We start from the raw sequence: 12,399 nt of genomic DNA, 5'->3' as shown, positions 1-12,399 counted from the left end.
CCATTTGCCTACTGAAGGATATCTTGGTGTCTTCCAAGTTTGGCCAATTACGAATAATGCTGCTATAAATATTCTTGTGCAGGTTCTTGTGTAGACATATTATTTCAACTCCTTTGAATGAATGATTACTGGATCCTATAGTAAGAGTATGTTTAGTTTTATACCATTTTGTATTCCCACCATCGATGAATGAGAGTTCCTGGTGCTCCATATCTTTGCCAGCATCTGATAGTGTCAGTGTTTAAGATTTTGGCCCTGCAATGGGTGTGCTGTGAGAGTTCATCTACTCTTCACTGAGGAAGGCCAGGAAGACACCATACCTGCTTTTTTAGACTCCCTGGGCCTTGGTTTCATTTGGGCAGCTTTTTACAAATACACCAGGACTCTGTGCCTATGAAGTCTACATTCATAAACCTGAGGTAGCTTCTATCATTTCTGTGTTGCTATATTTAAATTCTGCCAATGATTTTGAAGCACAGCTATGGTTTGAGAACTACTGAGTCATTTAACCAGGGAACCAAATGTTGCTGACAACTCAATCTTGACATGTAAAAGCATGTGTTTTTATTTAGACTGGGGGTTGTCTGGTGAGATGAGATGGACATTAATGTCTGTGATGGCAAGGATGTCAAAACTATAATCATCTCTAGATCCCCAGTTTCCAACACAGTGTTTCTGACAGAGTAAAATCTTTAAAAACAATATGAATCTCACCTGTAATTTATTTTAAAATGTATCTAAGAATAGATAATTTCTGGGAGTCCACAGTACAAAGATAATATAGACTGGAAGATAATTCTTTTTTTTCACCCTGAAAAAGACCACACACTATGCAGATCAGACTTTATAGCATGTGAGTTTTCTTCTGCAAATTTCACAACCACTGAATAACTCTGTAAACATCTGAGGTTTTCTCAGTGCTGCAGAGGACCACAGGCTCAGAAGGAAATCACGAAGACCAAGCAGTCATTCCCCAAAGCCAATCCACATGGGCCCAGCCAGGAAGGTTTCTCTTTTGAAAATACAGAATTCTGAGGCCAATTAAGATCCTGATATAACAGTTCTGGGATAGAACCTAAAATTCCAGCCAGGTTTAGAAAACACTGGTTAGAGTCAGCTCTCCCCATTTCTATTCCCAAGTGATACTCTCAAAACTCTACACATATTCCAATTTCTAAAATGGTTAATACAGACAGGTTCTAATGAACGAGAAAGTTATGCTCCAATACTGGTTACGTAAAATTCTGAATATTTTTCTGTAGAATGATATAATAGAACATGGTTGGAAAATACCACTTATGACCTGCCTAATACTTATAAGAATATTTTTATGGGAACTATATCTTGGGTACTAATTTGGGATGCCAAGAAAGCATTTCCCCAAGTTTGTTTTGCTTCTAGACTCTCAATTTCCATTTCAGTACTCACTCTTCACTTAATTCCACACTGGGACCCTATTAGCATGTACAGGCAAAATCAATGAGCACCCTATCCAGATTATTTTTGCTTCTTTATATTTATAAGAAAAAAAAAGTGATTTTTATATGAATCCATTTCTTTTGGCTCCAAATCGTGTATATAAGTTGATATAAACCTTCCTTCCCAATGTTTTCCCAACCTCTCTCCAATCTCATCCCAAATTCTAGGCCAAACACAAGCCACCTTGAACTCTACACGGCCCCACACTTCCTGCCCTTTGTGATTCTGTGCCAGTGCTTCGTGAGTCCTTTGCTGTACAATTAGGATTTCTGCAAGAGTCAGAAGCATCAGGAAATGATCTGTAGAGTCTTTATAGGTACTTATCACCTACATTAACTTGCCTGAAAATGTAGCCCTAAACACCCCAAATTCTTTACTAATTATACCTCTCTTCTCCATAAAACAGAGGAGTGAAAGTGAAACTGAATTCAAGAGTGTCAACTTCATTTATAAAATACTTACCTCAAAATGTCTTTTGATGATTTAATAGAAACATGAAAGCACTTTATGGAACATTACACATTTTTAAGCTCAAAGTTAAACCTAATTTAAAACTCATCTATCCGTTCAGATCAATGCCAAATGTTAAGGAAAATGCCTTTCTCTATCCTTTTCCTCCTAATTTCTTCCTCTTGAATAAGTGTTCTAGTCCCAGCTATACAACAATGATAGTTTAAACCACAACTGTCACAGAACCAGATATCACTTAGAGATACAGGAAGTGCCAAATATGTTCTGTGAGCTCCTTTAAGGCCTTCTGACCCTTCATTCAACATTAATTACTCACTACCTTTTCCAGCCATTATTCCTACAAGAATGGCAGTGGCAGTACTTGCTGTGTAACAAGCATTCATCAAAGCATTTTACATATATTTACTCTTCACATTCATGGAAGTATCCCACTTTAATAAAGCAGGACACCTATGGCTGGGGAGGGTGGGGGTGGGTAAGGAATTAGGATGCCCAGTCTCAGAACCCTGTGTCTCATCTGTCTCAACAGCATCTACTAGATGCCCCCTGTGCCAGGAATAAGACCAAGGTGCCATGATCTGTCCCCATCATGTCTCACTTCAATTAAAGTAACATACGGTATTGAGTCTCCTTTCAGCAACCTCTGCCCCACTTTCCAAGAATAATCCTAAATCACATCCAATTATTTCACTCTCTTAATTCAACGACATTTTGTGGATTAAGTCATTCAGTCAAATCCCTGCCCACTGGGGGTATAAGAGAGAAGGTGGCAGGCAAAGTCCTGGCTCCTCCAGACTTGACATCCTTAGGAGTGGGAGATAGGTGTGAGGAAATGTGCAGAGAATTAAAGTGAGGTGACCTGGTGATAGCCTGGTGACTGATATAGCTCAGCCAGTCACAAAAGGCCTCAGAGAAATGACGGCAAAGCCTGGATCTTGGAAATTGAAATGTCCCAAGCACAGGAAGTCAGGGAGAGAGCTCTAGGCCCAGAGCTGGTGCCAAGGGAGGCCCAAGGGCAGAAGCCACTGCGGCACACTCCAAGCAGGAACAAAGCCAGGACCTAGAGACCAACGGGCAGAGGCAGAAGGCAGCAGGCAACAGGAGCCAGATGGCGAGTGAGCAGGGGAGACAACTGGGAGTTTGCTCCAAATGGGACAGGGAATGGCATAGGCCGGTGGACATTTTTTAAACACTTCTCTGAAGCGGGGGAGGGCAGCAGAAGAGCAAGCATCTGTTCCACAGGGATGCCTCTGTGATAACCACAATCACAATGGGGGTGGGGGAGGGGGCAACAGAGGACTTGGCCTGCACCCACTGCCTCCACTCCCTTTGGTCCTGTGGCAGCAGGGCCGTCCATACTCACGGTCCGTTATCCATCTCACAAGGAAAGCCATCAACAGCCAGCACTTGCCTTTTATCTCTGTGCCCACCATGTACACAGCACATGTTGGCACTGTGCTTGAACAAGTGAATGAATGTAAAGGACAACTATCAGGAACATTTTCAACCCTAGGCTTAATCTTCTGAAACCAGTAAAAAGTCTAATTCCTCTGAGAGTCTCAGGAACATGTCATTTTCATATATGAAGTGAGCATACCACAACGATTTCTCATAGCTTTATTGCTCTTGACCCCAAGAAAGGCATCCTGACTCTGGAAGGAGGCTAGTACTTTTGGTCAGTGCTTTCCAACCTTCCATGAGATAGTCACTATGAAGCAGGCTTCAGGAGAACAGTTTATAATTGTTGTTATTCTTCAATTTCAATACTTTTGAGTTAAATCTGGCCTTTGGGAGGGGCAACAAAAACAGACACACATCCTTGAATTTATGAAGGCATCTGTAGATCTGGAGGGTCTTCTATGTCCTTGGCATACTCTGCAAGAGGACACTTTGGAAACACAGAAATCTTGGCATCACCACCACCTACAACCTTGGTCCTCATGGCCTTGCTTTTCTCCTCCACTTTCGTAAGTCTCTAAAGTTTCCTCTTGATCTTTAAAGCTTTCCAGGATTACTAATGAGTCTGTTTAGGAGGTTCGGCTACACTTATTCGTATAACTGCACAAATATCATCTCAACAGAAGAAGCCTACAAAGTTATCAGGTGAATACTTAAATCTCTTTAGATATTGCATGGTCAGCATACATCACAGAGGCCTTGATTTACTTACCTATGTAGTGTGGTGGGTGAAATGCCACAGGCTTACTAGTCGCTGAATAATATCCAATTGCTCTCTTAAATCGAATAACTTTGTCATCTGTTCTAGACTGAAATAAATGTAGGACAACCTTTGTAAATTAACATGCCACTGGTCGTTTGTTTCAACACATTTTATAACTCAATACATGAATAATAATCTGTAGCTTTTCAAGCTAGATAAGAGTTTAGAATAATATCAAAATCTTCAAGGAAAATCAATAGAGCAACGCAGTTAACACAGAATCTGAAGTGAAAATCAGAGACTTAGGCTCTGAAATGCAGCCCTCAACTTCTCCTGGCCAGATCCCTGGTGCTGCCAGGAGAGATTTTACTTTCCATGTCCAGCAAGTGGGGCCGTGGTTTTAGAGCCTCAGGGAGCAGAGAAGGAAATCTCACAAACGTCACCTCTTTTACTAACCCTGATCCCTTGAATTCCTTACTTTCCATCACCTGAAGGGAAGGATAAGTCAGAGATTCATAGTCCCATTTGACCCCTTTGATACATCTGTCTTTTCAGTAGAAATCGTATTAAGTTATGATGGAGATTTAAGGAGCAGCAGAGACCCTATCATTTGTCTCTCTCAATCCCTCCTCTGTGCAGGCCAGAGGAGAGGCTAAAGTAATCAGGTGAGATGCTAGCCTAGACCTCCCCGCCAGCATGGAGGCCTCACAGCCAGGCAAGCACTCCTGGACGTGGCCAGTCGGCATGTACCTCTCAAGCCCGTTCCAAACCCAGCACACGGCACTATGCAAAGTGATACCCAGGAGCCTGCATTTCTACCTGAGAATGCTGGAAAACATCTTTAGCTATGGCATCCAAGTCTGAGGTGTCCTGAATGTTGCGGACGTAGTCAGCCACGGCCTTGATCACCACGTCACATGGGGGCAAGACCAGCTGGTGGGCCCGGACCTGAGAAAATAAGCACACGTGTCAACACATTAATTTCAAACACAGGGCTCAGAATTTCCACGTGGTATTTCCTTTTAAGGGCCCAGTTATTACCCATCTGTGAGCTCTTGGCCCCAAAACTCTGGTGCTCTGAGGTTCGAGCCCTAGGTCTCCCTTTCAGTTGTTGAAATACAGCCCAGTTAGGTTAAGGAGCATCTGACAGCCTTTCATTACTTCTAAGACCAAGTCTGTGACCTACCCGCAATCAGATCCAAGCCTGGGATCCTGCTCCCCGTAAGAGCTGGCACACAGAATGGAGAAGCCTGAGCCCTAGACACTTCCTTTCTTTGAACATTAGCCAGCAAGAGGCTGTGCCAGGCCCAGTCCCACGTGCCTAAGTCCACTAAAGAAAGCCAAGGTCAGTTCTGAGGGGGAGGAAACCGGTATCCCTGCCTAATGAGGGACATAGCTGGCGAAAAACACGTAGGATAAAGTGTAGGAGTATTTTATTGTCCTAGAATAGTTGATAGTAGAAAAAGGTAAGTAAAGTCTTTTTTTAAAAAAAGTTTTGATAAAAACTAAAAATCGTATGCGAAAATAATCTTAATTTATGATACAATTATAGTTATACCCTTGTTCTTAAAGATGAATCAGGTAATAACTTTGTTTCCAGCAATTAAAAAACAACTGAATGATAGCACAAAATGACATCTTTATTTCCTATTTAGTCATGAAGATCATACAAATAAAAAAGTGGGCAAAAAGATCTAAAGGCCTTGCGCCTCCAGAGCTTTGCATCCCTGCTTACCACCGGTGTGAATGTGGTATGTTCCAAGGCAGTCAGCTGACTTCAGGCCAAGCCTGTTACCCTCAATTATTCAGACGGGCTCCATGTCATCACAGGGTCCTCCAATGTGAAAAGGAGGCAAAAAGCTGGTGTCGGAGACAAGATGTAATGACTCCACCAGCCATTGCTGGCTTTCACAGTCGAGGAAAGGCCATGAGCCAGGGCATGTGGCAACCTCTAGAAACTAAAAATGGTAGGAAACACTCTCCCTGAGCCTCCAGGAGGACTGTGGTCCTGCTGACACACTGATTTCAGCTGTGAGACCCATTTTGGACTTGTGACCTCTAGAACTGCAAGATAATTTATTTCTGTTGTGCTGAGACACCAAATAAAAAAAAAGAACAGAAAAAAAAGAAAAAAATTAGGAAAAGTCACCCTAAGCAAATGGCATGGAAGAAACCTTTGGAGAAACAGGTATTTAACACTTCTGTTATTATCATGCAGATTTTCAGGTGCACAAGAGCATATTCAATTTCCTTTTAAAAAAAAAAGTTTTTTCTTGAAACAATGTTTCCTGTGTCTGAGCAGCTGCTCCCCTCTCCTAGGAAGTAAATCCCACATGATGAACTGCCAAGGACCACTGCAAGGTCTGTGGATGTGGATCACAAGCACATTCCTAGAAATCTAATTCCCCCATGTAAAAATGAAAAACCTGACACGCACCTGCTCCTCAGTGAGGAAGACCCTGGAACAGAGTGTTCCAGCCAGTCTGAGAGACATGGAAGTTCTGTCTACTCCCCACCTTCAGAGTGTTTACCTTTCTCATGGCAGGGCAAGCAGAGGGCCAGCTGGTGGCAGGGCCAGGAATAGGGAGTCAGTACATCAACCATGAGTGTCCTACACTTGGCTTGGAATACGGCATTTTCACCTCAGTGAGCACACATAGGAGCAGAGCCACAGGGACAGCCGTGCCTGAGGCTCTCTAACTACAGTCGGGGGCTTGTTAGCTACACGTTGTAGCATTCCAAAAGTCTAGGATCACCTATTTATGTTGTACATGATGCTAGAAAGGCTGGTCATCTTATAAGGATTTTACACACAGAACAATTAAAGGACAATTAACATGGTAAGAACAGAACTTTCTAGATATAAAAAGGCCAAAATATAAAAGGGGCTTTCCCCCAAGGGTGGGGAGCTAGTGGGGTGGTGCAAGCTGCCTCTCCTAGGGGTGTGCACCCTGACACCGGGACACCACAAATGACTAGGCAGCTGCTTACTGTCCCACCTACCTCAAGTGAAAATGAGAGTTCATTGCTTTTGTTCCTATGAATACCCTTCACTACCTTCACTACTCGCCCCCACAACACTGTGGCTAAAATATCCTCGAAGTGAGCAATCCTACAATTAAAGAGCATCTAAGTCCTTCTCAGTGGCTAATTAAGACCACCATAAACTTGCATCCTTTATAACTTCCCCATGGCCTGGACTTCTTCCTCGTACCCACGCACCCCTCATCCTCCCTGCTTCATTCCTAATGTAGCCTTCTAAATCTAACTCAGACTGAATTCCTGTCTTCCTCATCCTCAGGGCAAAACCTGGTGGTAGTGACATGGAGGCCCTGTCCCAGCCCACCTCAGGAAAGCCAGAGTGACAGCATGCAGCATCACAGGGCACACATGGAGGGCCTCACTAGACACGAGAGGCTTTAACTTAGGAAGAATGAGCACATTAAATAATTCCTAAACTTTGATGGTACTAAATTTTACCAAAGGATTTACCATAGAACTCCATTTAGTAGTTAAAGACTCCTGGTATATTTAAGTATGGATATGTTTACAAACATCTAATTTATTAAACTTTTTTGACACTTTCAATAACTTTTAATTTGTACTTTCTTTTAAAGCCTTGCCATTGGGGACATCACACATTCTTATTAGAAACTGAGCGGCAATAGGACGAATTAAATGGGGAAAGAAAAAAAACCCCTAAAAATCCTGGCCACTTTAAATATGAGTCCTTGTATCTTTACACACATCCTACATACTTTAAACTGGAGAGGAAAAAAACGCATTGAGACTTGTTGACCACAAAAAAATGCCACCACCTTTATGTTGCTTTCCAAAGATACTCCAGAATAACATCTGGCTCACCCCATTGCAGCAGAGGCTACACAGGAGAGTCCTTGTCTATTCATAAAAACAAAATTAACACTCAAACCAAATAAATGAAGTATTTGCTGCTTCAAGATGGGCTTCAAAATATTTTAATGGGAGTTCCATTTCTTTTCTTTTCTTTGAGAAGTTTTGTTTTTATTTTATCTCAAAAGTTTAAAGTTAGGAAAAACCAACAGTCAAATAAATTGCAACATATTTAAATTAGAGTTAGAAACATATTTTCTAACTCCAAGGATAGAAAGCAAATTCTGTTTAATTAAAAGGCAAATATTTATGATTAACTGCCTTTTTATGTCTTTTTATGCTGTTTTGTAGCAATTTCGATAATTGTTAGTTACTTGCTTTGCAAGTAAAAAAACAAAAATTTGGAGCTGGAAAAGATTTCCAAGATATTGTGTAAACTCACCTATTTGCTTCGAGGAATAATAATTAAATAATAAATAGATCCTGTTTGTGCAGAAATTGATGCTAAGTGCCTCCACACAAAATATCCCCTTGTGAAATATTTCCCTTAATTTTTATCTTTCCCCCAATTTCCTATTGAAAAATGTGCAGTGCTGTCACCTATAGGCTGCAGACAGTAGAGAATGGTGTGGAAGGTACTCAGTGAGGGCAGTTCTACCCAGGATTTGGCCCATGCTGCTTGGTCCTTCCACCTCCATCAGTCTTGCCTCTCTGTCAGATCAGGATCCCTAAGCCAGCAGGAGCCCCGCTCTGCCACTGATGACAATCCCCTGTTCTGTTTGCCACTCCTCACAGCTTTTACTTTGTATTTAATTATGAACCCCTGAGGAGTCCCGGGGCTGGATTGGGGCTCAGGTCCAGGGCACATATGCCTACAAGCACCTGGCTGACCATTCTCCCAGGCCTGCCCAGACAATTGCCACATTTCTGCCCCAGCCAAGCAGTGTGGGCCTCACACATCTCCAAGCAGAGGGACATGAGTGCTAACTACCTGAACAAGAGGAAGGTATGGCCACATATCCACTGTTCTAGTGCTGGGTGGAAATAACCCCAAGTGGTATGAGCACAGGGTAGACCCACATTGTAGGAACTCAAGAGTGTCTTCAGAAGCCCCACCACACAGACTCTCAAAGAGATGCCCACAGGCAGTCTGCTCTGCAGCTAGTGCCAGAGAGAACCTCTGATTCTTTAGAGTCCCTGACTTCCATGTATTATTTCAGCAACTCAAGGGGTACTGCACAGGACCTAAGAAACATCTACATTATAAGAAAGTCTGAAACTCAAAAGATAATCTCTTTCACATTCCTAAAAGCAAAATAATGAAGGGTCCCTGAAAAAAGCAAACAATTTTTACTATTTTCTAGCATTTTATTGCTTATAATCTTGTCTCATTTTGGTTATGCTTTAAAAAACAAATATTTTTCTATGTCTGTGAATTTGTTTAAATAGTACAAAGTAGTTACTATATTATATTATATTTAAACTCAAATTACCCACCATTCCACAGTGGCAAAGGATTCAATTAAAATCCAATATTCTCTTTGAGGTGATATGTTGATTAAAACTCTCCTAAGCTTTAAAAAATGTACCACTAGAAAGGATAATCGGAAAGGGTCTTAACTTTCACATGATGAAATGAAATGTTTCTAATAAAATGGCAGGTGTCCCATCAGAGGCGAGAAGCTCACTTCCTTGGTAGATGCTCAGGGTCTGCATGTCTACAGAATGTGCTGGCTTACAAAAGGAAATGCATTCAACGGATTTGGTGGTTTATTATAGACCTGGGAAAAATCCAGATATTGCATTTTTATTGTATAATACATGGACACACTATAGACATGAAGACCTGTGAAATTTTGTTTTAACTAGCAATTTATTTCAAGAGGTCAAACCAATGTACTATGGTCCATTATTTTATAGACCCTGTTCCAGTTCTAAGTGGTTTCAAAACCCCATTCAGAACATTTTTGTTTAAGACAAAGAAGCATTTTCCAAATCTACAGGTGCTGAAAAACACTTTTCCTCTCTTTTAAAGATATTCTTGTTCAAAAATTTTTTCACTTTTTATCCTTTAAAACCTTACATTAATGCACTGACAGGAGCCTGAATCTATCCTCATTGTTCTATGCCTGTCACTCTGTGAACAAGGATGAGCAAGCACATCTGTGTTGGATCTTTAGGAAAAGAATGGCGGCATCAGGTTTGCCACGTGATTTAGATGAATAACAGTTTCTTAATACAAGAGTTAGCCACCACCCCCCCCCACACACAAGAAACTAAAAGCCAATTAAACTCTGTCATAGATGTGTGTGCATATATAATATAATGTCAGGCTAAACAGTGCTTGTAGCCTGGGAAAAGCTATAAAGTATCACTTATTTCTCAAATAATCCTCATCCTATGTATTTTCCCTTATACAGAGTATATGATTTTTGGCCACTAAAGTCTTTTTCTTTATACTGGCAGAAATTTGAAATCTTCAGATGTTCAGGAAACTAAAGCCACAAATAAAGCCCCTGAAACAGCAAACTACAACACTGCTCAGTAGACTGTGTGTGAGGGGTGAAGTCTGTGTAGAGCATAACTTCACAGGTGGTGACAATTCATTTTTTGCCAACATTAAGTGATGTAGACATCTGATTTTAGTAAAAATATTTATGAAGTACATTTTTAAATGCTGTCTAGAACTGATGCTGGAGTAGGGAAAATGGGTGCATTTAGTTGGATGCTTTATTTTACAGGATATTAATTCATAGTAGACAATTTGTGACTTAAAATATTTTCTTTAAAAAGATCTTTAAAAATTTAACAATGTTAGAAATCCAAATACCTGAAAGAATGAAGCAAAGTTAAAAATAAACATGCAAAGTATAAAAACAGATTCGTGTTTGCTTTGTTTGAATGGTACTGTAGTTACAAAACAATTCTCTTGCTGCCAATTATGTCCTCCTAAGTATGTCAAAGTTCACTGGTATTTTATTTTGCTTTATAGTGTGCTGTAAGGGATTAGGTAATAGCATCTACATTTTCAAAAAGTTTTATTAGCAGTATATATATATAATAAAAAATTGCTATTACTTCGATAAGACTGAAATAAATTTTGACTAAGAAAACAAGAACAAAAAATCCCTTGATCATCTCTCCCAACTGCATCCAAACTTCATATAAATGTTATCCATACATCATGTACATTTCCACAAGTGCTAAGGTTGTTTAATTTCTTATCATCTAAAGACTAAGTACTCATTACAAAGTTATAGGACAACAATAAGGACAGTACAGAATCCCAAAGCATGAATACTACAGTCACTCTCAGTCTTTTGCATGCTTATATGCAGTACATCTGGCTTGATCTCTGAAGTCCACTTGGTCACTCAATCTCTATGGAGTTTGTGTGCTAATGAAATGCCAGGCAAAATGATTTGAGATTACTGGTGCTGCTACTCCCAAGCTATCTCTTGACAGCTCATTTAAATGCAAGAGAATACAAACATGAGTTTCACATAATGTCACTGCTGAAGGAGAAGAACCTGATCCACACTTCACTGTCACTCAGAAATACTCTGAAACTTAGCAACTTCAGATAAGGAAATAAGAAACCTGATTTGGTCAACATTCACTCCTGCACTAAAAAACAAGAATATGCAGCAGCTCTCTGGCATCCTACTTCGGGAAGCTCATATCCTTGTTGGAGAAAAGCCAAGGAAAGAAAGAGGCTTCCACATCATCCCCAGTAGCAGTGTTCTCAGATCAGTCTCAAAGCCAGACCAAACCAAGCTGTGCAAAGGGCTCTTCCAGCTCTAAAACCACATCCCGAGGCTTGGTGTTTTCTACTAAGAAGTTAAGATTGAGGAAAACCTTTAAACACCATAGCTGTTAGGTAACCACCAATGGTCATACCCTTGAGATTCTTGAAGTTATGAGTGATATCAATATTACATATATTCACCTAAATAAAGCTATGAAAAGACTGCTAAAATGGAATTAAGCACAAATAGTGTTAAATGTAATCATAGCTCTGCAGGTAGAAATTGCTATGCACATACATTGAAGTATTTCACAGAAAATTTGAAGTATTTAACATAATAAAACTAAGCAAAGAGAAGTTGCATCCCGTTTTCTGAGCAAGGAGCACCAGCAGACCCTGAGGGAAGGTAGGTGAGCCTGGGCTCCCGCCTGCAGGGGTATCTGCTGCAGTGTCCTGTGGTTGTGTTCCTCTCCCGAGGGAATATTCTAATATTTTTTAGTGCTATGTGCCCTTGGCATGCATTGCTTCATTTAATCCTCACGAAGTCACCAGGAGGTGCACTCTGAGTGTCCTCATTTGACAGAGGAACTAGTTACTAAGGCATTCACAGGAGACAACCAGGTGAGTAGCTGGGCCATAATCCAAACCTGCAGACTGCACACTTGGCCACTGCACTCTTATCTTCTAA

The 12,399-nt window shown here is 40.8% G+C and overlaps 1 protein-coding gene across 2 annotated transcripts in view; it reads right to left on the bottom strand.

Annotated features, from left to right (window-relative positions):
- FAM120A (family with sequence similarity 120A) overlaps nt 1-12,399 on the bottom strand; it is a 102,208-nt gene that overhangs the window by 59,489 nt on the left and 30,320 nt on the right. For both annotated transcript variants that reach the window (XM_016125370.2, XM_036239070.1), the window contains exons 4-5: nt 4,931-5,059; nt 4,121-4,217 (exon numbers count right to left, since the gene is read on the bottom strand). In XM_016125370.2, the coding sequence (XP_015980856.1) occupies nt 4,121-4,217; nt 4,931-5,059 (226 nt within the window). The remainder of the gene's footprint in view (nt 1-4,120; nt 4,218-4,930; nt 5,060-12,399) is intronic.

This window comes from Rousettus aegyptiacus, unplaced genomic scaffold (assembly GCF_014176215.1).
Source record: "Rousettus aegyptiacus isolate mRouAeg1 unplaced genomic scaffold, mRouAeg1.p scaffold_m13_p_3, whole genome shotgun sequence".
Classification (NCBI taxonomy): domain Eukaryota; kingdom Metazoa; phylum Chordata; class Mammalia; order Chiroptera; family Pteropodidae; genus Rousettus; species Rousettus aegyptiacus.
The sequence above is the reverse complement of the archived record's forward strand: the minus strand, read 5'-3'. Positions and strand labels throughout refer to the sequence as shown.